The sequence below is a fragment of the Rattus norvegicus genome, chromosome 13 (assembly GCF_036323735.1).
Source record: "Rattus norvegicus strain BN/NHsdMcwi chromosome 13, GRCr8, whole genome shotgun sequence".
Lineage (NCBI taxonomy): Eukaryota > Metazoa > Chordata > Mammalia > Rodentia > Muridae > Rattus > Rattus norvegicus.
The window spans coordinates 77,507,920-77,533,868 of NC_086031.1; the positions used below are offsets into that span (position 1 = coordinate 77,507,920).

The following is a 25,949-nucleotide window of genomic DNA, read 5'->3' on the forward strand; positions in this document are numbered from 1 at the left end:
CCTGCTGACTATGGGATTGTTTTTTTAAAAAATCATTTTCAGTAATTCTGATTTACGAAAAGAGAACAGCACTTGCTTAGTCAGCAGTAAACAGGAAGCCGTTCTCTACGTCCCAGGCTCAGGTTTACTTTGGAAATCCTGAATAACAATAACAGCTCAGGAGGCAGGGGAGACAACTCCGTGGCGCAGAGGCTTGCTGCAGAGGCTTGCTATGCAAGCGTGGTCACTTTAGCTTGACAGCCAGTAATACTGAGAGCCAGGAGCATACCAGTAATCCCAGCTTTGGGAAGGCAGAGACTGAAGGATACCTGGCACTTGCTGGCTAGCCAATCTAACCAAATCCGTGAGCCCCAGGCTTAGTGAGAGAATCTGTCTCAAAAAACAATGTGAAGAATGATAGAAGACAACGCCTGACACCAGCCTCTGGCTGCCACATGCACACCTATACACATGCGTGTGCACCCACCCAGATGAACACAGACACACACATCGACCACCCACACCAGAGTGGATTTAGAGCAAGATGTGCTCGTTCAGTCTCCAGGTGAATCTGGTAGGGGACATCAGGGATTATTTTATAACACAGGATGAAGAATGCTATCATTAGTATCTGAGAAACAAATTTTGCTCAAGTGCGAATGTTGCTTTAAGGTACTAGTGAGGGGGCGGTGAGGCGGCTGAGAGGGTCCAAGTGCTTAGGGAGCAAGCATTACAGACTGAGTTCTATCCCCAGAACCCATGCCAGGAGGAGAGAACTGGACCCCAAAAGTCGTCCTCTGACCTCCACACACACACATGCATGGCACATGTGCACTCATATGTCCCCTATGTGAACATATACCAGTAAGCAAACATTTTTAAAGATTTCCATGAGGTTTCCATTCACATGCTGACTTGTGTGAGCCTCTGACAGCCCTTGGTACTTGGTGCTCCTGCTCAGGTTTTCTTTTCATGTGTGTGTGTGTGTGTGTGGTTTACCACTTCTGGTTTTTAGGAGAAGTCTCACACTATTGCCTGGTTCTTGAACTCCCTCTGAGACCTGACCATTCCCCTCCGTTGCACTCAGAGGAGTTCGCTTTCTTTGCAAAGCCGGTGTTATTAGGCTACAGCCCACGAATTTGAATTGGAAAATAAATTAAATCTCTATTTTTCACAATTTCTCACTTGGTTATTTCAGCTCCTCCTGGATATCTTCTACCTAAACCTAAAGTTATGCTAGCAATACCTGTAATTTCATTCCCGTGTTACAGCTGATGCAGGTTCCATGAAATGTTGTATGTACTCAAGAGTCCTTTAAAATTAGACCTTAGGTCGAGTATCTTATATAGCATATATTCCAGGCGTTTAAATATTTTCATAGTCTTAATAATGGGCTTTCTTTTTTGATTCCTTACATTTTATGCATTTGGACCTTTCTTTCAGAGATGGACGCACAGATTTCACCAGTAGACTTTTGGGGACACACTCATCATAAACTGGCCCAGAGCATCAGCACAGCTTCCTGAGACATGAGGCTGTAGTCAGGGAGTTTTTCTAAGGACACACACATGATTATTCTACACCTAGGGCGGCATCATGTTCTCACCCCTTCTGTGGGAGCCTAGAGCCTGTGGGCACTGGCCTCTTCCTCGGGCTCTTCCTTGTCTCGGCTACAGGGCATGTCTGCTCATGTCTGTCTCCCTAGTTCCTTACACAGTGACTGGTCCAGAGCAGGGTCCTATGAAACACAAAATAGACTTATATCCCTGTTCAAATGAGCCCAGCCACTCCTGTCAGACGAGGTGGGCATACGGGCACATGTACAAACAGGCTAGAAACTTAGGGGTTATTATAGGGATGTGGGGTACATGCCGGGGGACTTCTAAAAATAAATTCAAAATAGCCTCTGGCGCTTTATTTTTTTTAAGAATCTTGCTGGCAGTGTGAGTCCAATCCTCCTATCCCCCCATGGCTGGTCCAACCCAGCTTCATGTGATCACCTCTCCCTCCCTCCACACAGGGCTGGCTCCCCAGGATATATAAACCTCTTTGGATTTCAGGCTTGAGCCAGCAGGGCCACCCATCCAGACACCTTGCAGCAGAGCCTTCTAGAAGAAGCCTCACCCAGCCTTCATACCGATGCCCTCCTGTGCATACTGCTGCAGCTGCGGTCCCAAGATGCCAGCTCTCCAGCTGCTGTTTCTGGCCTGCCTGGTATGGGGAATGGGGGCCAGGACAGCACAGTTCCGAAAGGCCAACGATCGGAGTGGTCGATGCCAGTACACCTTCACTGTGGCCAGCCCCAGTGAATCTAGCTGCCCAAGGGAGGACCAGGCCATGTCAGCCATCCAGGACCTTCAGAGAGATAGCAGCATCCAGCATGCAGACCTAGAGTCCACCAAGGCCCGGGTCAGATCCCTGGAGAGTCTCCTCCACCAGATGACCTCAGGCGGAGTTACTGGGACCCAGGAGGTCCAGGAGGGGCTACAAGGCCAGCTGGGTGCCCTGAGGAGAGAGCGGGACCAGCTGGAGACCCAAACCAGGGATCTGGAGGTAGCCTATAACAATCTCCTGAGAGACAAATCAGCTTTGGAGGAAGAGAAGAGGCAGCTGGAACAAGAGAATAAAGATTTGGCCAGGAGGCTAGAAGGCAGCAGCCAGGAGGTAGCAAGGCTGAGGAGAGGCCAGTGTCCCTCAACCCACCACCCCTCTCAGGACATGTTGCCAGGCTCCAGGGAAGGTAAGAATGCGGGGTGGAGGGGCTGACTGACCCGGAAGGTAGCAAGTTTGCGGGTGACCTATTACAGGACTCCCAGGCTTCTCCTTTTGTTTTGTCTTTTCTCTCAGAAACTGAAAGTCCAGTATGCAGTAGTTTCATTAAGGAAAGCGAAGCAAACACTTTTTCATGTTTCCTGCAAGTTGACTCGTTGTTTAGGCCAGTGGATCTGAACTCTTGTCCTCAGTCATGACAAAATGATCACAGCCCACAGCCAAATGAGAAACACGGGGCCAAGTGAGAGGTGCACATGGTGAATAGAAAATGGCCTGCTGTGCCCTTTGGGTCATTTTCAAGCTTTGCTTAGGAATTGCAATTCCTGCAAAAATGACCCCCATTTGAGATGCCAAATGATTTGTGCAACAAAAACTAGTATATTATTATTACTACTACTATTGTTGTTGTTATTGTTATTATTAATGTATTTAGTTTTTCAAGACAGGGTTTCTCTGTGTTGTCCTGACTGTCTTGAAACCCTCTACAGACTTAACTGGCCTTGAACTCAAAGGTCTGCCTGCCTCTGCCTCTCAAGTGCCAGGATTAAAGGTGTGCACCACTATGCCTGGCGGTGTTCTATTTTTGAATCTCCTACCTTGGTAAAGAATGAGGAGACAATTTCTCTCTCGGGTCCCTTGGTGTGTGGCTTTGGAAATTTTGTCTTTTGTTGCTGAATCAAAGACTGTCTGCTTTCAGGTCACCAGAGAGCTCTGCAACGAGTGGCCCTTATCACAAATGGCCTGTGTGTGTCCTGGTTCCTGCTGGAGATGGGTATTCAGTGCATGAGAGATGTGCACATTGTTTTTGATGGTTAGAAAACAGTATTTGTGCCACTTCTTATGAGTGTTTTGTTCCCAAGTAGTCACTTGTTTCATGAACAAACACATTCAGATGTGGGACAATTAGTCTTGGCTACTTAAAAGTGTTAGTGACAAGCACCACATTAAGAGGAAGGGTTGATTTTAAACAAAGGAGCCTAAGAAACCTGGTAACCAAACACGTGGGCACCCTCCATCAGCTCCCCATGTCACAGGGTCCATGGTCAGGTGACAGTTGCGGAAGGGATGCTGGGATGGTTGGGGAGAAAGGCACCTATTAGAGGTTGTTAGATTAGCATTGCCTTTCTCAGGTAATGGTGTATGTATGAGGGACATGTGTTCAAGTGCCTAGAACCGAACGAACTGTCAGGACAAATCTATACAGTTTACTGTCTGTGAAAGGAGGAGAGGCCACACTAAACCTGCAGTAACTGGATTCCAGTAAACCATGTACCACGGGGAGCATGATCTCAAGTGTCCTACCACCTCCTTGGGCTTGAAAAACCTGCAAAATGGTGTGATGGAATAAATTATTTTCTAAAAGAGATCTTTTTAAAAGGTAAGATCTGGAGGACTGTAAAGGCTTCAGACACAGAGTTGATGCTGAACTCGGCAGGAGGCAAGCTATTTCCTTCTCCGCCTGTTTTCTTATCCGTAACGTGACAAAGAATTTACTCTGTAATCACTTTTGTGACTACAACTGAACAACTGTATAAAGAACTATAACATAGGAGTGATGTTTCCTGTTACTGAAACTGAAGTTAGAATACAGAATCACAGACTTACCTGATGTTAAGACATGATACTGTACTCTTCTACCTCCCTGTGCCCCTCCTGACGTCTACCTTCCCTGCTGGTGCCTGCTTCTGCTTTTACAGTGCGTGTCTTCTATCGCACTCTCTCTTCCTCCCACTAATGATTACCTAATTAAATATTTATATTTAGGCTGGAAGAAATCCAATTCTGAATTGGACGACAGAGGAAGGTTGAGGTCCCAAGTGGCTAAGGGTACCAAGGACTACCCAGCTGCCCAGTGGTGGCTAAGATTTCAACTGGGTTCTAAGAGGACAGACAGGGAAATACCATCACTAAAAGTTATATGCAAATTTCAGGCTTGAAGGTACACTTTCAACAAAAAAATCCTATGTAATTGTCTATATGTGGAATGTATGTGTGCACGTAAAAATCAAGGCAGTGCTTTATGCCTTGACTGTCTATGGTCTTTTGACTAAAAGGGCATGCTTGGCCTTAGAAATTTATTGGATGTATTCTCTAAATTTATTTCCATTCTCCTTTGCAGCTACTCTACTTTTGACATAGGTCAACAGCCCATTATAATAAATTTCAAATGTGGAAGTCTTTTTCTATAGTGGAGAATTATCAGACCAGGGATTGTATCTGGACATGAACAGATAACTGGAGAGGAACCTTGAAAGCATTTAGCCATGGGCTCATTTGTGAAAACTGAGGCCAGAGAGCCTGCTAGTCCATGGCCACCCAGTCGTTAATATACAATGAGAATCAGAATTCTGCCTTTTCTAAGAATGATGACTTTCATGACCCCTGCTGTCTTCAAGCTTAAAAATGTCAGAGCGCCAGGTGGTGGCAATGCATGTCTTTAACTCCAGCACTCAGAAGGCAAGGGGAGTGGATCTCAGTGAGTTTAAGGTCTGCAAAGCAGGTTCCAGCACAGCCAGGGCTACACAGAGAGAACTTAGTTGGGATGGGGTGGTGGGAGAAAAAGTCAAAGAGCTAAAGAAATACTTGGAATAAAGTCTGTTTCCAGGCCCCAGGCTTGGAGATCAGTAGTACTCTGAGGGGCTAGAACTCAAGTGGCAAGAACTGAGGTATGAAGGTCTGGGGTATGAGTCTCAGTAGATAAAGGCAAGGCTGAGGAGGTAGGCTTCTTCCTACCCCAACACAGTTCAAACCCAGACCACCACATTAGCATGTAATTGTCACATAGAAAAATAATCTCCTCAGAACCACAGAGATCACTCATGTGTCTGCATATGGAGTTAAGCATGTGCGCCTACACAAATGTAAACTGAAGATAAAGTGCAACAACAGTTTCCGCTGAGACTGAGGAGTTGGACCCAGACATCAGTGAGGGCCTGTGGGCAAGTGGTTTGCATGGGCCCTGAGGCCAGGAAAAGAAATGGGACACAGAGGAGAGTGATTCAAGGAATGAAAATAGGAAGGGGGAGGGGTGTCATCAAATTGATTGCCACATGAGAAACAAAAGCTCAGCTCCACGAAACACTTAGTCCTGGATCTGATAGTCCATCTGTGAGAAATAAGATGCCAGGCTGGTCCTCACAGAACTCCTGCACAGTCAGAGAGACTTGGGCAGGAAGCTGATATGTGGTCCTGGCAGCTGATACCTCTAAGAGTCAGGTTGCCATAGCAACTGCTGGGGAAAGATGGACAGGAAGGGCTTGAGCACCAGAGTATTCAGCAGGACGCTGGGCTATCATGCTGAGTAGCAGTGAAAGGAGGAAGCAACCTGGGCCATTTCTGACAGAGTGGCCATCCAGGCAATGGACTGCAATTGTACTGTTTTCCTCTCGTTGAGTCCTACCATTGTGTGCAAATGTCAGGCAGTCCTTAAGAACCTTGGCCACACTTAACATAAAGTCTCTGTGGCACACTGCATCTAGAGTTAATACCCAGGACAACTGACAACCAGGCTAGTAGCTAAACTTCCTTTTTCCTAAGTATTATTTGTGTCAACATGGAAATACCATGGCATTGTTTTGACCTATTCTTTCCACTTAAATAATACTATTTTTTCACAGTAATAGAAAATATTTACAAACATCTTTATGGTGACATCTGCATGCAAATTAGTTAATAATTTAACTGGTCCATAGTCTACCTCCACTACAGTATGAGGTTAAAGACAGAGCAGGCAGAGTGTTTCAACAAATTTTAACAATAGAGGAATGAATCTCAATACCATTAAGGATAAAAATAAGCAAAAGGCATGAAAGCTTCAAATATCTGACATAATACAGACATTACTTTCCACAATCATTTGCTTTCCTTCTATATTCAAAATTGAATGATAGTGGTTTAAAATAGTCCCCAAAAAATCAGAGTTTGGGCATCTCTTTATTTGGGATTATTTGATCATGGTACTATTTAATCTTCAAAAACAAGCTGACATGTTTGTACAGTTCAGAATGCTAGTGTTCAGAGAGGTTGACTCATTTGTCCAAAGTCCCACAGCTGGGACTCAGTGGAAGCGGAGGAAACTACAACTTCTGGCTTAGGCCGGCCCCCTTTGCGCAGACTTTGCCAGATGGCTGTCCTCTGGGAATCTGAATGCTGCCAGCAGCTCCTGGCTGAGATGACTGCCAAGCCACCAGGAGTTTCCTAATCCAACCACCACACCTGCCAAGTGGAAATGAGTCAAGTGGTCTCTGGAAGGCTTTCCGTGATCTTCTGCGTTACTCTGGCTCTTGTTTACCACAAGGAAAGTGCATGAGGTGTAGTTCCCTGTGAAGAGCAAGGGAAGACAGGAAGAGAGCCAGAGCTGAGGTCTCCTGTTCCCAACCTTGGTGGGGGTCATGTTGGGACCAGGATGGGAACACAATCCCATGTTCCTGTGCATCTGCCTCTCTGACAGGAGAGCTGATGGGCGACTGTGCTCTGTGGTATGTTGAGCCATCATCTAGAACCTGAGCTCTGCCCCAGGAGGGGGTCATTCTACAAGAGTGCACTGGCTCTCCTGAAGCCTCTAGCCACTCTCTGGGCCCAATGAAGCTGCAGAAGCCACTCAGTCCATTAATCCAGGGAAGTTTACCAGAAGGAATTATAGCTTCTTTTACTGACAGATTTTTTTTTTTATACAACATATTCTGATTTTTCCCTCCTTGTTCCTGCCTCCCCTCTCATCCAGATCCATCTCTTTCTTTCTCTCTTTAGAGAACAAACAGGCATCTAGAGAACAGTAATAAAATTAAAAAGGTGAAATAAGATTAAATCAGGATAGGACAAAACACAGAAGGGAAAGAGCCCAAGAGAAGGCACAAGAGATAGATACAGATACAGAAACACATATCAGGAATCCCAAAACACCACACAATTGGAAGGCATAAAATATATGCAAAATATATGCAGGGGAAAAAGCCCTGCTGCCATATTTCCAGACAAGGAAACTCAAGACACCATTGAGCTCATTCTCTGTTGGCTGTGTCTCTACTGCTGGGCATGTGGCCTATACTTAAGAGTAATTTGTTTCCCCAGTGACAGTCCCCTGGAGAAAATTATTTAGTTGCAAATGGTTTTTCAATGGGAGATTCTGCATTAGAGTTGGGGCGAGGTCCACTTCTCAGCTCTAGGACTCCATCTGGTGCAGACCCGTGCAGGCCCTGTGCATGCTGCTTCATGTATATACGGAACTCTGTGACTTCATATATGAGTCATTCTTCTTGACTTAATGGACCTTGTTTTCTTGGCGTCCTCCATCCTCTCTGGCTCTTATACTTTTTCTGCCTCTTCTTCTACAGGGTTCCTGAGCCCTGAAGGAAGGGGTTTGATGGCGACACCCCCTTTAGGGCTGAGTGTTACAAGGCCTCTCACTCTCTGCATATTGTCTGGCTGTGGGTCGCTGTAATTGTTTACATCTGCTGCAGGAGGAAGCTTCTCTGATGATGGCTGAGTGGCCCTGATCTATGAGTATAGCAGACTGTCTTTAGGAGTCATTTTACTGCTCTTTTCCTTTTGTAGAATAGTAGTGCTTAGTTTTTCCCTGGGTCCCTGGGCTATCTGGCCTCAGGTTCTTGGTCACTCAAGTGGAGTCAGGTATGGGTTCCATCTCATGGAGCAGGTTGTAAATCAAATATTAGTTGGTTATTTCCACAAGCTTTGTGCTACCATTGGCTGGTAGATCTTACAGGTAGGACATCATTGTAAATCAAAGGGTTTGTAGCTGGGTTGGTGTTTATGGTTCTCCTTTGGTAGAGTGCCTGAGTACCTTCTGGTACCAAGAACACTAGCCAGTAGGGCTTTAAGTAGGCACCAGTTTACCTTCTCCATGTTCAATAAGTTGTATAGGTGTAGGACAGTTCTGATGCTAAGGTCATGTTCCCCAGTTGGTTCTTGAGCTGTTAATAAGGAAAGCCATGGGCCAAAGGCTAGGCAGAAGGAATAGGAAGGACTTCCAAGTTTGTGGAGGAAAAGTAGACAGAAACAAGGGGAGAGGAGGAGAGTTTAGCATCTGATGAAGAAAAGTTGACCAGCCATGTGAGATCTCAAAATGGAGTGGCTACACAGGCTGCTCCTGCAGGTGGGTGGTCAGGGATATTTAACAGGGATGAAATTTAACTGAGTAACTAAAGTTAGGGGAGGTGGGAGGAGGGCAGGAAGAAGGAGCAGAGATAAGATTATCAGCAAGTACACACTTTTCAGGCAGGAGATAGCAGTGCCCAGAAGTTGGGCCAAGAAGGCAAGTTGAAAATGAACCACTGTGTGTGTCGCCATAGATTCTAGGGAAGCTGAGTGGGGGCTGGCAGTGTGGCCAGATCCTGGGGCAAAGGCAGGTAGCAAAAGCTAAACACAACATATAGGCAATGCTTTTAGCAATAGGATAACCTTCACAACAGCCTGAGTTGTTTGGAGGTTTATATGGGACCCCTTTTACCAACAACCCATTCCCAATCGTAAAGCTTCATTCGGTGATGTGAGATGTTTCCTTGGGGCTTTCTCTCCCCTGATATTTGGTGATTTCACTTAAATCACCTTTGTATATGTATGCTAATAACCAAGTTCTATTCCTTGAAGCCATACTTTACTAACAATTTTCCTAGTGGAATTTATATAACATAAAACTCTAATTGTACTTTTACTTTGTACTGAATATCAACCCAGTGTTAAACAGAGAGCTGTGCAATGTATTATTTGTAAGGTTTTTAATTATGCAAATTTCCCAAGAGAAAGAATAACCCCTAGTGAAGCCATCACCCCAGTTCCGATGAGCTACCAATGTGATTCAGTCATGCTACACCTTCCCTTTCCAGGTTCCCAAAGCAAATTTCAGATATCAAGTCTTTGGGAACATATCAAACATCACCCTCCACAGAGTCCATTCTTGTGCCCTTTCTTCTCCAAGTATCATTGATTTCTTTCTTCGAATACAGTCTCTCAGTGGAATTTGGACACGTTGGCTTTCCAGGAACTGAAGTCAGAACTAACAGAGGTTCCTGCTTCCCAAATCTTGAAGAATCAATCTGGTCATCCCAGGAGCAAAGAGGGAGACAAAGGTATGAAGTTAGATTTCTCCCTTTTGAGCTTACCTGCTTACCTGAGCACTCTCGCTCGTGCTCTCTCTCTCTCTCTCTCTCTCTCTCTCTCTCTCTCTCTCTCTCTCTCTCTCTCACTCACACACACACACACACACACCTTGTTATGTGTTCAGTTTGGATAGAACAACGGTTAACCTAGAAGAGAAGATAGGTGACTCCCAAGAGGCAGAGCTGGGGAGAGGGAAGCTGAAACCTCCCTGCTGCCTTTTCTAGACACATGTACAGGGAGCCAACCTTGGAGGGCTAGGTATATACTATAGATCATCTCAGCATGTCTGTTATGAAAGGGATTTTTCTGATCTTTGTCTATCAAGGAAAAGTGAATTTGTCCCTCAAAAAAATGTTTCATGGAATACAGTTGCTGTTTCCAGAAAATAACATTGACTGTGTTATTAGCAATCCCTGCTGACACTGAAGAGTATGGAGGGGGGTCCTGAAGCATTTACAGTAGGACTCCCTGAGAGATAAGCATCACTGTTGTCTTTTGTGAGGAAATCAAAGGCACCCGTGAATGAAGAGAAATTGATCTTAACTCCACTAATCTGAAATTCTCAACTATCTATTATTCATTTCACTAAAAAACCATAGTATTTATGACATTTAAATGGATGCATCAAGTATGTGGCCCATCAAGTAAAAATGGAAAAACTTTGCTATATAGATTATGCTTACAATGAGCGGATTTCTCTTTTTAAATAAAATAAACCCAGTTTTAAAGCCATGAAGTACAAAGGAATCAATACCCTCTGTCTCTCTCTGCTATGCTTACGGAGAGAGTTTGGACAGAGTCAAAGCTCTACACAGCCTTCTATCTCCCGGGTGAGAGATTCACTCGCCCCACAGACTCATGTTTGCTGTGCTATAGAGAAAGCACTTGGGCATGTCTAATCACCTCTACATTGACAACCTCATTACCCCAAACCTTTATCCCCCTATATAAATGAGAAAGCCAGGAGATGGCTCAGGGGTTGAAAGCATTGGCTATTCTTCCAGAGGACCCAGGTATAATTCCCAACACCCACATGGCAGCTCACAACTGTCTGTAATTCCAATTCCAGAGGTTCCAACACCCTCACACAGACATATGTTCAGGCAAAACACCAATGAACACAAAACAAAACAAAAACAAATGAGAAAGTCAAGGCTCCCAGAGCTAAGTACCTCACTGGTTACATGGTCAGTGGGTAGCAGGGTTCAGATGTCTATCCACTGTCTCCACCTTCTCTGCTTCACTCCTACCATCCTGCTGTCTGTATTTGGGAGACTTATAGATATTAAATACATGGCAACTTTTTTTTTTTAATTCATCAGGATGTGGAGTGCTAATGTGGGTAGGAGAGCCAGTCACCCTGAGGACAGCTGAGACAATCACTGGAAAGTATGGAGTATGGATGAGAGACCCCAAGCCCACTCACCCCTACACCCAGGAGACCACTTGGAGGATTGACACGGTTGGCACAGGCATCCGCCAGGTGTTTGAGTACAGTCAGATAAGCCAGTTCGAGCAGGGCTATCCTTCAAAGGTCCATGTGCTCCCCCAGGCACTGGAAAGCACAGGTGCTGTGGTGTATGCAGGGAGCCTGTATTTCCAGGGTGCTGAGTCCAGAACTGTGCTCAGGTATGAACTGAACACAGAAACAGTGAAGGCAGAGAAGGAAATTCCTGGAGCTGGCTACCATGGACAGTTCCCATACGCATGGGGTGGCTACACAGACATAGACTTAGCTGTGGATGAGAGTGGCCTCTGGGTCATCTATAGCACAGAGGAAAACAGAGGAGCCATAGTCCTCTCCAAATTGAACCCAGAGAACCTGGAACTTGAGAGTACCTGGGAGACCAACATCCGTAAGCAGTCTGTGGCTAATGCCTTTGTTATCTGTGGCATCTTGTACACGGTGAGCAGCTACTCTTCAGTCCATGCAACCATCAACTTTGCCTATGACACTAACACTGGGATCAGCAAGACCCTGACCATCCCATTCAAGAATCGCTACAAATACAGCAGCATGGTCGACTACAACCCCCTGGAGAGGAAACTCTTTGCCTGGGACAACTTCAACATGGTCACCTATGATATCAAGCTCTCAGAGATGTGAGGAGCCTCTATCCCTACCAGAGAAGGCAGAAAAAGGGGGAAGTTCCAGGCTCCCAGGTGAAGCAGCTGCAAGAGGAGGCAGCCAGATGCTGGGGGCTTCTGCTTCTCAAGATTTTGTTTGTCCAGGTCAATACCTCGGGGCTTGTACAGTTGCATATATTCTGCTCTCTTCTGTCAGCTTTCAAAGGGGTGTTCATCTTTTAAAAATCATATAGTGTAGCAGTCCAGAGAAAAACTAGAAGTGTTGTTTCCTCATGAAACCATTGCTTTTGCAAGCTGTATGGTTACTACAAACCTTGAGAGGCAGCAACAGTTCTACCAAGAGGAGGGAGATAACGGGGAGGGGGTGACCACCACTCCTGTGGTTAGAACTGCTCCTGCAGTATTTACTCCAGTTTCTAAGGCTACAGATATAGCATGTACATTAAACCCTTTGCCCTGTGAAATAAAGTTATCTTACACGACGTTACTGTCCTTGAGATCTGTGGAAATTTTTGCTCAAAAGCACAGATTCCAGAGTGTGCCTTGCCTCTGGGTTGATTAGTATGACTGCAAGATTTTATGGGCGTGTGTGCACAGATGTGGGGGTGTCTGTCTGCCCAAGGGGCTTGTACCCATCTTTTCCTGCTTTGCCCATGATGGCAATAGGTCAACACTGGGCTGCACGGCTTCCCGCCTCCATCTAATTGTGTTCTTCCCTCTTTCTGAGCAATCTTGACATCTTTCCCTCAGCCTACCCATTTTTCTAGATTCATTTTAGGTTTATCTGTTGTTACAGATACCCTTTTTTGGGGGTCTCCTACAAATCCCTGGCTGTCCTGGAACTCACTCTACAGAACAAGCTGGCCTGCCTCAGGGTGCTGGCATGTAAAGATGTGCACTGTCACGTCTGGCCCAGGTACTATATTTTTAAGCCACATCTCTCACATAAGCAGACTTTATAGAACTTCTTTTTGCAATTGGAAAACTGGCGATAACACACACATAATGAAAAACCACCACCGTGACCATTTAAAAAGGACTAGACGTGCTATAGAGTGTGTGGCCAGAGGACAATGTAAGGGAATCAGTTTCCGCCACCTAAAATGTGGGACCTGGGATTGAACTTAAACTGTCAGCCTTAGTGGTAGGAGCTTTTACCAGCCGAGCCGTCACATGGGTCATTTTGAGTGTGCATATAGGTGTCATTAAATGGTTTTGTGCCAACCATCATCACATAGGAAGAACTCTTTGCCAAAACTAAAGCTGTCCACACAGAAAACAACTCTTTGCTTCCTGTGTGTATGCATCTCGTGTGTATGTGTATGTGTCCGTGTAGGTGTGGAACTCAGAGGACAACCTGAGACATCGTTCTTCAGCCACCATGTCCCTTGGAGACCGGCTTCCTTACTAGCCTGGCACTTGCAGAGCTCCCATCTTCTCCCTCAGTGCCGGGAACACCGGTACACACCACTATACTCAGCTTCTTAAATTCCCCATGGCTCCTGGGTGTCAAACTCAGTCTTCACACTTGCAAAGCAGACACTGCAGACCGTGCTATCACCCCAGAGCTTTTTAGGAACTGAGGTTAACTTCCTTCTCCATGCTGTGTAGTGGTAGCATATTTTATCTTGCCAGTTCAGCTTGGACTTTCTCCCACTGGGTGTCGATCAAGGCTTTCCATCTCACCCACATCCGGGTTGGACCTGCTCTCACCTCAGGGAGAATCCAGGTAGATACCCAGTGTCTGTTACTAACACTCACATCTTCATTTCTGGTTCCACATCTGCCAACCTCCACAGCCTAGTGTCCGGATCTCTCAGGTACAGCATTTGAAAGATGGAAAAGGTAAGAAAGGCTTTTACATCTCCATGACTCTCGGGGCATTTCAGGAGTGGTCCTGGAGCAAAGGAGTATTCATTCCCTTGGTTCTTTTGCTGCTGTCTCTGCTGGGGATGAACTGTTTCTCCCAGGCGCCCAATGAACACCAAACCCAACGATTTCAGGTACCTGCGTAAGGTGGTCTATGTACACCACATTCACAGTCAGAATATAATTTCACATATTTCAGTATGACTTCACTTTGATTGGCCCATCTCATAAGGATAGGTGAAGAAGTTCCTACTTTAGGCATTATGTAAATGCCCTCAAACTTTTGGATTTTGGAGCATTTCAAATTCAGTACTTTTTAGTTTGTATTAAAACGTGAGTCAGGTAGTAACGGCTCCCGCCTTTAATCCCAACTTTTAGGGGGCAGAGGCAGGCAGATCTGAATTGGAGGCCAGCCTGGTCTACAGTGAGTTCCAGGACAGCCAGGGCTACACAGAGAAACCCTGTCTTGAAGAAAATGAAACAAACAACAAAAGACTTTAACACAGGACTTGGAGGAATACAATTCAGCTCACAGCAACTGGGCTTCAATCTAAACCCTTTCTCAGACCCCAAAGCCAGAAGTCAGAATGCACTGACTATTTTATCTGATCAAATCTGTAGAAGACTCACAGGAAGTCTCTTTAGGGATGAGAGAAAGAACACCACACAGTCCAGAGGAAACCCAGTCAGACCAGCCCTTCCCTGCCCAGGCTCCTTCTACCAGCTACCCCCTAGCTTTGGGGAAGAAGAGGGTGAAGCCAGATGGTCCCCAGTTTCTGAACACTCTTTTAATTCTTATCCTGTTTGGTAGTTACAGTCAGAGTCCTTGTAGAATGTAGGATGTCATACAGGTGAAGGCAGGTACAAGATAGAATGAGGCCGGTCATTGAACGAGAAGGAAGGATGGGCAGGAGAAAAGTGTTAGAGGAGGAGACTGGAGTGAGGTGGGAGAAGCCGCTGGGAAAACATGGAGCTGGACGTTAAGATTCCTCTCTGCACCTTTACAGGTTGTTATGAGTATTCTTAAGGGATGGATATGTATAGGGCTTTGTGGGTCTAGGTGGGCAATTATACCTTATCAATTGGTCATAAGTTAATTGTGTGGATATATTGTACATTGAGCATTTAACACGTAAATCTGGTTGTTGGGTTCCAGTTTGCTGAGTTATGATTTCACTGGGTACTGGGAGTGTGAACAGAGTTTGTGACAGGAAGCCATGCTAGTCTATAGAATGCTTGGGGCTAGCCTGGTGTGGGGCCATGCTAGCATGGTCTGCAGAACGCCATGTGAGTCTCAGGCCCATGCCTGACAACTGCAAGGGGATGGTGTGTGAAAATAGTAACAGAGAAACAGCTAGAGCGTGCGGATCCTCTGGAGAGGGAACTCGCAGGAACCAGGATGAGTGTCATTTTTTTTATAATTTTACAGCAACCGTAGAGCTCTCTGGGATCCACCTTCACCTTCACTTATCTTTTACTAATGTCTTGACTCACTTGAGTCCCGCCAACCCCAACTGCCTTCCTTGTTGTCCTTCAAATATGCCATGGATGTCTTCGTCTTTAATCTCCACAGCGGCTGTTCACTCCTCCTTCAGCATCCACACTCACCTCCATCACTGGGTTTTAATCTTTACTCAAATGTCACCTTCTTAAAAAGGCATGCCCATACAACTCTGCTAAAAACCACAACCAGTCTACAGTTTCCTCAGCACGTACAATCTCCTTTTTCTCCCTTATTATCTTATTTCTTATTATAAATTTTCTATTCTATTTTAATCCCCCTGGTTTGTGACAGAACCTATGTTTTTAGGTGGTCAATCTTTTCCCATTAAAACGCAAACTCCATTGGGATAAAGACCGATCCTACTACATAGTAACGTAACACTGGGACATTGCTTGAGTCACATAGCACATCCTCAGTAACATTCAACGGACAAAAGAATATCCTGGAATATGCTTAGAAATCAAATCAGAAATGAAACCAACACAGGAGTGGGTGTTTCTAACCCTCTCCCCCTCCTTGATCCTAACCTCTGCTGGCAGTGTGACCTTGGACTCTTCAACCTCACCTCTTCAGTGTGTGCTAAAAATGTCTATAATGGCCACATTCTCTATCTTCAAGATCCACTGGCCACAGGTAGCTACTGAACAATTGAAATGTGGCCTGTGCAACGGGTTTGTTTTATTCAAATAATCTCATATTCACACATATCACACATATAACGAGTGGCTATATCATGGGATACTGAGGGTCTGTCTCCTCATTAGACCAAGGAGGAGATGGCTTATGTCAAGCACTCCGATGGCAATGACAGGTTTCACTGTATGCTCGCTCCCTCCCTGCCCAACACTGGGGCCAAAGTTCACAGGACAGCCTTGCTGACTGTGGGTAGGAGGAGCCAAATACTCATGCAAAAAGAATTTTTTGAAGATGGAGATGAACTAAAGGATGGTAAACACCCTCTCCAGCGTGAGTCAGGACGTTTCTGGTGCCTTCAAAGCACTCAGAGAGGCCCTCTAAGACATTAGAGACCCTGTGGGGTCACCTGAGGAGCCTGGGTGCGACATCCAAGAAGTGTACAGCTACGCCCCAGACAGTTGCCTTTCTTCAAGTGTAGTGCATTCTGTTACAGAGTGGAAATCACCTCAACCCCCTACAAGCAAACCTTGAAATACGGACAATAACTTTTGAATTCCACAGTCCCTAATTAGGCTCATCACAAGGGCTAGGAATGCAAATAGCTTAGTATGAAAAGTTTGTACAACTATGGAAGTGCTTGGCATAAGGTTTGATAATCTCAAACACCTCAGATTCTCTGATCCATAGATCTTTTTTTAAACATTTTTGTAATTATTTATGTGTATGCATGTAGACAAACAGACAGACAGACAGAGAGCATGTGTTATTTGGTTACCTGTGGAGGCCAGAAGAGGTATCCAGTCTTCTGCATCTAGAGTTTCAGTCAGCTGTGGGTCTCTGGGAATAGGACTGAGGTCCTCTGGAAGAGCCACAAGTACTCTTAACCACTGAGCCCCTTATCCAGCCCCAGGCCTCAGACCTTTAAAGTTATTGCCATAGAGACCCAGATTTTCAACTGGTCAAGATTTTATCATTAACAAGACCCAACCATCTTAAAAAGACTCAAATATGGCTGACAACCAGTCAGTGGTTACACAACGTAGCCCAAATCAAAGCCAAAGCCAAACACAGTCATCTCAGGGGCTCGGCTTGAGAACTCACTACCTTGAAGTGTGTCAGTGGGGCACTAGTTTGGATGTGAACTGTCCCCACAGGCTCCTGTGTCTGACTACTTCGCCCCCAGATGGTGATATTAGTGGGGGGGGGGAGGTAAGGACTTCTGGAGATAGAACTTTACTGGAGGAGGTATCCCTGGGAGACAGGCCCTGAGGTTTAGATTGACCCTGCTTCCTGCCCTGCCTGTTTTGTCTAGTCTGCTGAGAGATGAACAAGCAGCCATCCCACCCTTCTGCACTGTGAAGCCAGCTACCTGTTGGCACACCTATCATGCCATGCTAAACCATGTCACCTCAAAGCATAAACCCAAATAAATCCTCCTGTGGTTCCTTAAGTTCTTCTATCAGAAACTCTGTCAGCAGTGAGGAAAGTTAACTAACACACATCATTCAGTGGTGGCTCTAGAGTACACAGAGAGGGAAGCCCAAGACTTCTAGAACAGTCTTCAAAAGCCCACCCAGAGACCCCAAATGAGTTCCCATGTTGGCATCTATATCTAGGCACATTAAACAATTTAATTTGTACTTGCTTATGTCTGCAGCATCAGCTGGAGAAGGAGGGGGAGGAGGAGGCACCATGAGGTAGGCTTTCCCCGGAGAGTCCTGGTCCACACCCATGCTGGGGAGCATTTTCCCACCTTCGCCACTTTTCTTGGTGATTGTTTTATCTCTAGGAGGAAGAATACATTCAGTGCTATTCAAGTAAAGGCAGGATAGGGCCTGGTGAGATGGCTCAGCAGGTAAAGGTGTTTGCCACTAAGTCTGATTATCTGAGTTCAATCCTTGACAGAACTGTCACCTGAAAGTTGACTTCTGACTTCCACAGGAGTATAGTGATGAGTATAATGAGTATACAGAAATGCCAATGGTTGTTTTTAAAGGAGGGAGGGAGGGAGCAAGGAAGAGAGGGGGAGAAAGAAAAGAAAGAAGGGAGGGAGAGACGGAGAAGGGAGGAAAAGAGGGAGGAGGGGAGGGAGAGTAGGAATAAAGGAGGAGAGAGCAGATCCCGGGTTCCAATACCAAAGAGACGGACTTTATATTTTACAATTTTACAGAACATCCTTTGTTCACACCTTCATAGTTATCTACTTGCAAAAATGAAATAATTAGTTAGGAGCCTGCCCTCCTTGGAACGAGCTCACTAGTCCCTGTTGGTCCCCAAGAATCAATGGAGAACAATTCACTCTCCTCTTCCTCCGAAGAGTCTCTGATGATAAAGCAAACTATCTTTTTGCTTACTTTTCTCTACCCCTGCCAGGCTACTCTTACTGAATCTCCCCCCTCAGCTTCCTTAGTCCTCAGGGCCCATCCTCCCCAGGTTCATTTCAAGTTCACCTCCCTTCTGCCTGACTTTCCACACTTCCAACCTGCTAGGCTTTCTCCTCCTCTACTGAGCAGTTCTAGAGCTTTCCCACCTTTCTGGGGTCTGGGCTAACCCAGCCTGCAAGGGCAGGGCTTTGGCATATTAAGCTATCACAGATTGGAATTCTGTTGTGTCCTGATCACTAACTACATCCAGGGTATGAGAGGTAGCTACGAACTAGAGACTACTCACTGGTTCCATGCAGATTCTACACTTCGCCCCACAATAATATCTTTATTCTTTCTGCTGAAGAAGCCAAGCTAGAAGGCCTGGGGCACCTGATCCCACTTAAAACAACTTCCCCGTGCTGCTGAGAGGACGCCAGCTGAGAGAGGCTGGTTAGTAGTGAGAGCGAGCGTGCACAGAGCTGGTAATGAGGGCAAGGCCTCGGAATTTAGCTCTTCTCCTTTCAGGTGGACATCAGGGCACAATAACCGCAGCCTTCTGTAAACCATACCTTCCTTGTGGTCTAAACCATCGGTGTCAATTGCCTGTGCATCTATCAGCCAAGGCCCCCAACACCCACATGTGTGCACACTCAGAAAGCACACAGACTTATCAATTCACAAATACTTTACTTCTAAGCACACGGGTGCACAGAGAATAATACTGCTTGGAAGGCCATCTTCTAACATGATAACGTCTGTTCCTTTGGTCAGTTATCTTGTAAGATTTAGGAAGAATAGGGTGTCCAGGTTTCTAACTGTCAGAGCCAGCACTGGAAATGCCAGCAAAATGTCAACTCTGCTGCTTTTTCCTGTATCGTAATTCTTTCAACCTGAGGTCTCTTGGAGACGTTTTCTTTTTAGATCACATCTCCTTACAAACCTATCAAACAAATTTACATGATAAAATTTGCTCCTTTTGTAAAGAGACCTGACCGAACCTCAACACAGTGGGGCCTACCGTGCCTAGTTGGGTGGCAATTTCAGTAGAGCCCCACCATTCTCCACAGAGATGCCATCCCCAAAGCTGACGTCCTGGGCATAGCAAATGAGGTGAATGTAAATGCAGGGAGAGCTGGGTGTGGTAGCACACAGCTTTAATCCCAGCACACAGGAGGTAGACGAAGGAGTAGCTCTGTGAGTTTGAGGCCAGCCTGGTCTACATAGTGAGTCCCAGGACCGTCAGGGACCCTGTATCCGAAAACAAAAACCAAACAGACCAAAACAGGGTGCCTAGTTAGATGTGAAGTTCAGATAAATGGCCAATTTGTAGTATATCATGCAGATGCATTTGAACTTACTTAGAACTCAAATTCAACTGAGGTTTCTGTATTTTATGTGCCAAACCTACCATCAGAAGAATGCTCCTTGGCAGATGAAGACTCTTAGGGCTGAAACACTTCTATCATGTTATCAAAGATAAGGTGCCTTAGTGGGACATAGGGATGACTACAAAGACCTGATGACCTGAGTTCAAGCCCCAGAATCCTAGGTAGAGACAGACAGACTGACCAACTGACAGACAAGCAGGCGCATGCATGCACATATGGATGCAAAACAACACTTAAAGTAAAATAAATAAATCCCCTGCCTCCAATGATTTGAAGCCCACTCCACCACCCACAGGAGGGCTAAACACAGAGTACCATCACCTCTTGATGGGGCTATGAAGAAGTTCTGTCCCGCCCAGTGGGTGGAAAAGTGTCAGCTTCGTCTCTCAGGTGCAGCTAAGAGGGCAGTGGGTGAGTCAATTCACAGGATCCCTGCTTCCCACAGCTTCTGCCAAACTTGCCGAGGCTCTGCTCTTCTCCCACCTACCTCACAAGCAAGCTAAAGAACCTTCAGGTACCTTGTGGCCATGGCTGTTCTACGCTTGTTCACCTCAGAGACCAGGTCAATGTTCAGGAAGTCAATCTTGCCCACAGAGCTTTGCTGGACCATAGCCTCCTTCAGTCCAATGGAGGATCTTAGGTACACTGCACCTGGGAAGTGGACATGGGTTCTGGGTCAGGCTGGGTCCAGCTTGGTGCGCTCTCAAGAGGGCTCTCATAGTCACATCTTCAAGATTTCATTCACCCTCCCCAACCTGGTCAAGAGGCAGATAGATATTCCCTCAAACCTGGGAGTGGGTGAGGGAAGGGCCCGGGCCTCACTGACTATTTAAACAAAACACATGTGCTTATTGCAACCACTAAATGAAGTATCGGGTCAGCCACAACTAGCCCTGGGAGGGGGAGGAACAGGGGCCTGAAGAAAAGAATTTAAGTCCCCCTAGGTTGCTCAGTGGCCCTGTCTTATAAGGCGTCTCATCTATGGGTGCCAATCCAGGGGAACAATTTCTCCCCTGATTGCATGGAGACCTATCTTCCCAGAGCCCTTGCCTTCTAGGGGACAGGAAAGGGCTAAGGTAAAGCTGGGGTGCAGAGTTAGGTCATTTAAACCAATGTACACAGAGCTTAGATACCAGAGGGCTGGCACTGGTAACAGAAGAATGGGCATCCTCCTCATGGGGCAGTGCCGTACACCACAGGGCAGTCTTTTCCACATGTTTATTTGATAGCTACCATTTCTCCTGTATCCTAATAGCCACAAGAGAAGTGGGGCAACTGAACAAGAGAGAAGCTAGGAGACTTCACCAGGATGTACAGAACTTGAACCTGTGTCTATCTGATGTCAGAAATAACAGCTTTCTCTACAGCACGGGCAATCAACCTGCAGGTCGTGCGGTCATGTTCTGCCTTTCCTTAAGGAATAAAAGACCCTGCACACTGCACCCCACTCCAGTGGTCACACTGCTAATGATACAGCACGAACTTCAATGGCCAGAGTTCAACGGCCTGGGCTTCTGGCTGGACAGGTTGGTTCCTGTGGAGACACAATGAATGAACTCACCCGTGAATCGCAGCTCTGCATGGATGGCCACTTCCACACTTCAGCTCATCGTCTTGCTAAGGAATGCTACCATTGCATTCGGTATCCACAGAACAGCTGCTCTATCTCCTCAGAGAAGGAAAGAGCCAACGAATGAACAACATCTTTATCTCCTTTACTCTTTTATCCTCCTGGAGTGAGTCTCTCTCTCGCTCTCCAGAACGCGAGTTGATGGGATTCATTTGCACCTGAAGCTCGTAGCAGCTGACAACAATGTTCTCTACCAATGGAGTCTACCAATTTCGAAATGCCCCTTGGTCGTTGTGGGGAAAAGTTGGGGGTCCTTCACAGAGAAGGACACTGTATGTTACTTGGGCATCAGGGAAGCCACCAGCTTAGGCTGTGGTGAACTGGCCCAGCAAACTCTTGACCTGTAGCTCTTGAGTACACATTAAAAAGCATGAACAACTGTCTTCCCAGAGCTAGAATAATCAGTGCTCCTTCCTCTGCCTGAAATTACTTCTGCCAGACTTAGGAAGCAGAGGCAGGCAGATCTCTGTGAGATCAAGGCCAGCCTGGTCTACATATCAAGCTTTAGGTCAGCCAAGACTACATAGTGATTCTCTGCTTCAAACGAACAAGTTCTCTTTGCTGGGGTGCTATGTGTTTTGGGCTCTGAAGTGTCAACACTTGGATTCCTAGCTTCCTCTTCTGAGTTGAGTGATCTTGGGCAAGTAACTTAACCTCTGGGTTTTGATTTTTCTGTCAAAGAATTTTATCTTACTCCTAGGGTATTGTCTGTAAGACAGACAATATTTGTAAAATCTCCCCCTTCATTAACTCTCCCTCCTATCTTAAAAAATGCTTAAATAGATGCTTGAATATAACATATGTTCAGCCCAGGCAGGAATGAATGTAGACTGATGATATGAACACTTTCTTGTACAGGTAGATACAGGTATTTCCACCCCTATTCTGCCATGGATAAGCCTGTTTTCCCCCAAACACGTCATACAGTTTTGAAAACAGGAGCCCAGTTTCATTCCTGTATTTCAAGAGCTCAGCAAAACTGAACTCTTGGGACCCCCAACAACTCCTTAAGCTGGGCCAGGATCTTGAAATTTCATCTTTTTGTTTTGCTTTTAAGGCAAGGCTTAGACCCAGGACCTGATGATCACCAGGCAAGTGTGCCCCCACTGAGCTAAGCCCCCAGCCCTTTGAATGCAGATCTTACGTGGCACCGTGTTCTTGGCTTTCTTTTAACCCGGTGACTTCCCAAGTGCCTGTGTATCTAGGATGTGAAGGCTTTCCAAAGCATGGATTTTTTTTTTTTTAAATTTGCATTTGGGGATTGCATTGAAGGGATCAGAAGCAATTACTGTATGCAAATTTCAGAAAGACAAAGAAAGTCCATCTTTTTGGTTTTTTTGCTTTGAAATTTAAAAACAAGCTTTATTTGGGATCTGAAATACAATGCCTAGAATATCAACTTTTCAGAAAACGGTGGCTACACAATAACGCGTTGCCTCTCTCATGTTAGAGCGTGCATTAGACTCAAATACAAAAACCATCCTTCAACAATTTGAGCAAAGATAGAATGAATGCCTAAGGAACCACAAAGATGGACTCGCAGAGGGTGGGCTGTCTACAGACGTCGAGCACCATTTAAAGAAAAGCACAAATGCATGGCGTGTGTACAGGTGTGTACAGTCAGTTGAACCTTTGGCACTAGGAGCCAGGGCAGCTCATCATGTAGCTTTAACACACATTAGAAAACTGTGTTGTGTCAACGGGATAGAACCACCAGCATTCAAGCAGTGTTGTCAACTAGGCAGTAAAATGGTCTACTGAATTTCTTCGTCTAATTACTGCATACGCTGGTAGCAACTTTGGAGGAAAGGAGCTGGGCACTCCTTTTATTTTCTGTCTACAACAGAACAGGAAACAAACTGAAACATAAGCCCTGTTTTACCTTGACAGTTTTAAAGAACATCAATTATACAATGAGAGGACTAAACAGAAGTGTTTACAGAAACCAGACAATAGTGAGCGGTCAGTAGACCTTCACAGGGCTTTGCAATGATAGTCAGCAGAAGCCACTTTGTAATCACTGGCAGTAAACAGAGAGACAGAATTCTTTGCCAGCTACTTAAGGGAATCATGCAGATAGCCCAACAATGAGGCCAGGCTTTTCTCATCAAAGTGGGAGTGGGGTGGGGGGGAGAGCGTGTAAGCCAACATACGCCCCATAGATTTGTGACACTGGTGCATCAGGGTGAGCCGGCAGAATCCCGGCATACTGAGACCTTTCCAATTTGGTACAGCAGCTGAGTGTCCAGCATCACATTGAAATACTCTTTTATCCGTCCCACAACTCCATTAACTGAAGCATTCAAGAGTAGGATGGAGGGCTGGAGAGATGGCTCAGTGGTTAAGAGCACTGACTGCTCTTCCAGAGGTCCTGAGTTCAAATCCCAGCAACCACATTGTGGCTTGCAACCGTCTGTAATGGGATTCGATGCCTCCCTCTTTTGGTGTGTCTGAAGACAGCTACAGTGTACTCACATACATTAAATAAACACTTGAAAAAAAAAAAGGGTAGGATGGAGGTGAAGGCAAAGATCCCTGAAGAATTAAAACCATGACTGGTGGAGGACTGGGACTTAGTTACTAGGCAGAAGCAGTTGTTTCAGATCCCTGCAAAGAAGAATGTAGATGCTGTTCTTTTTTTTTTTTTTTTTTTTTTTTTTTGGTTCTTTTTTTCGGAGCTGGGGACCGAACCCAGGGCCTTGCACTTCCTAGGTAAGCGCTCTACCACTGAGGTAAATCCCCAGCCCTGATGCTGTTCTTAAGGAGTATACCAATTGCAAGAAATCACAGGAGTGATTATAAGTAGTATGCAGTTAATGATCTCTCTGTATTTACTTTTACTTTTTTCTTTTTATTTGACAGGGTCTCCTGTAGCCCTGACTGAGCTGGCCTCAAATTCAATAGACTGACTTCAAACTCAGGGGCTAGCACTAGCAATGGCATGTCCCACAGAGGAGAAAAGGAGTCAGGGAGGGAGGAGGGAGTCTTGCAGCCTGACTGACTGGCAGTCTGAGTGCTTTATTTATACAGTAGGCAGGGGTAGATCAGACCCATTTTTGTCCCCGGACACGTGTTTTAACTTATTATTTTTCATAAGTTTAGTCCTCACTGATAAACACTGACAGAAGAGAACTTTTACAATCATTCCCCCACATCAACCCCAGATTTAAGATCAACCCAATATTTAAGAATCTTGTGGTTTCAAGGCAATTAGAAGAAAATCTCCAAGCCAGCCTGGGCACACTGTCATGTCCCAAGCAGTGTGTTATTACGTCCTAATGCTTAGTCTCCAGTAAGAAGAGGCCTTTAATCTGATCAGCTGCCCACTCCCTTATCCCACCGAATCGCTTACCTTTTAAAGTTTACTTTGTTCTGATTATCTTGTTCCTGAGTAAGTACAGGGGCAGATGTTCCAAGAGAATCCTGGAGTCATAGCCTTGTAAGGAGATCTCTGGTGTCTCTGAGATACAACCTTCAAGTAGGGTCCGATAAGGATACCTCCCTAGAAGGGGTGGGGTACTATGCACAGGACTTTCCTGGGAAAGCTTGAGAGCTGTACTCCTGGGAGAAGGTGTAAATGATTCATAAGAAAATGTCCACTAATCCAGTATCTCAAGCTGTAAAATATTAAAAGTCCCTGGCGTGACACATGTGGAGATCAAGATGAAAAATGGAAGACCACAGGACAGCAGTTGCGTCACTGGGCTCTGCTTCGCTGGCTCTTTTGTCAAACAGCTGTGCTGGCTTTATGGCCATCGAGGCTCCCATTAGATAAGGCTGTACCAGAGGATGACCTTGAACTCGTATCCTCTGGCCTCCATCACCTAGAGACCTGCTGTAGGGTATATTGTTAGAACTTGCCCTCTAGTTCCATCACGTGTCAGGGCCCGGGTTAGGACCCCCAGGACCTGATTTAGGATTCTCAGCACCCACTTAAAAAGCTGGCACAGTATCATGTGTCTGGAAGGCCAGTGTTGGGGGCTGGGGTGGGGAGACAGTCAGATCCCAGGGGCCTGTTGATCAACCAGTCTAGCAGAATCAGGTGAGAGCCAGGTTCAGAGAGATCCTATCTAAAAAACTAAGGGGAAAGTCAATCACAGTGGGATTACAGACCACTTCTGTAATCCCAAGCAGGCAAATGTCTGTAAATTCAGGCCAGCCAGGGCTACGTAGTCTCAAATTAAGCAAATAAATAAGGTGAAGTGCAACTGAGGAAGATACCTGATGCTGACCTCTGGCCTCCACACACACTCACTGAAATGACTGTCTGTAGTGGGACTACACACACACACACACACACACACACACACACACACACAGAGACAGAGGCAGGGAGGGACAGGTGTTAAAAGCACGGGCGGATCTTTTTTTTTTTTGCTTCTTTTTTTTCCGGAGCTGGAGACCGAACCCAGGGCCTTGCGCTTCCTAGGTAAGCGCTCTACCACTGAGCTAAATCCCCAGCCCCAGCACGGGCGGATCTTGTCAGGGGAGCATTGTTTGTTTCCCAGCACCCACAAAGCAGCACCAACCATCTCTAACTCCAGTTCCAGGAGTCGCTTTTGTTATTTTGTCCCCCCTCCCCCCCCCAGAGCTGAGGACCA

The 25,949-nt window shown here is 45.8% G+C and overlaps 1 protein-coding gene across 1 annotated transcript; it reads left to right on the forward strand.

The window, feature by feature from the left end:
• The first annotated feature begins 2,043 nt into the window (after window positions 1-2,043).
• Myoc (myocilin) lies at window positions 2,044-12,442 on the forward strand. Its single transcript, NM_030865.2, has 3 exons — window positions 2,044-2,719; window positions 9,714-9,836; window positions 11,190-12,442. The coding sequence occupies exons 1-3, from the start codon at window positions 2,119-2,121 to the stop codon at window positions 11,972-11,974; spliced, it is 1,509 nt and encodes a 502-aa protein (NP_110492.2). The 5' UTR covers window positions 2,044-2,118; the 3' UTR covers window positions 11,975-12,442.
• Window positions 12,443-25,949: the final 13,507 nt, after the last annotated feature.

Excerpts from the sequence above, each read along its gene's own strand:
- Myoc (NM_030865.2), top strand. The coding sequence starts at position 2,119 with ATGCCCTCCTGTGCATACTGCTGCAGCTGCGGTCCCAAGATGCCAGCT. Across the intron at positions 2,720-9,713 it reads GTTGCCAGGCTCCAGGGAAG|TCTCTCAGTGGAATTTGGAC; the intron begins GTAAGAATGCGG and ends CTTCGAATACAG. Across the intron at positions 9,837-11,189 it reads GAGCAAAGAGGGAGACAAAG|GATGTGGAGTGCTAATGTGG; the intron begins GTATGAAGTTAG and ends TTAATTCATCAG.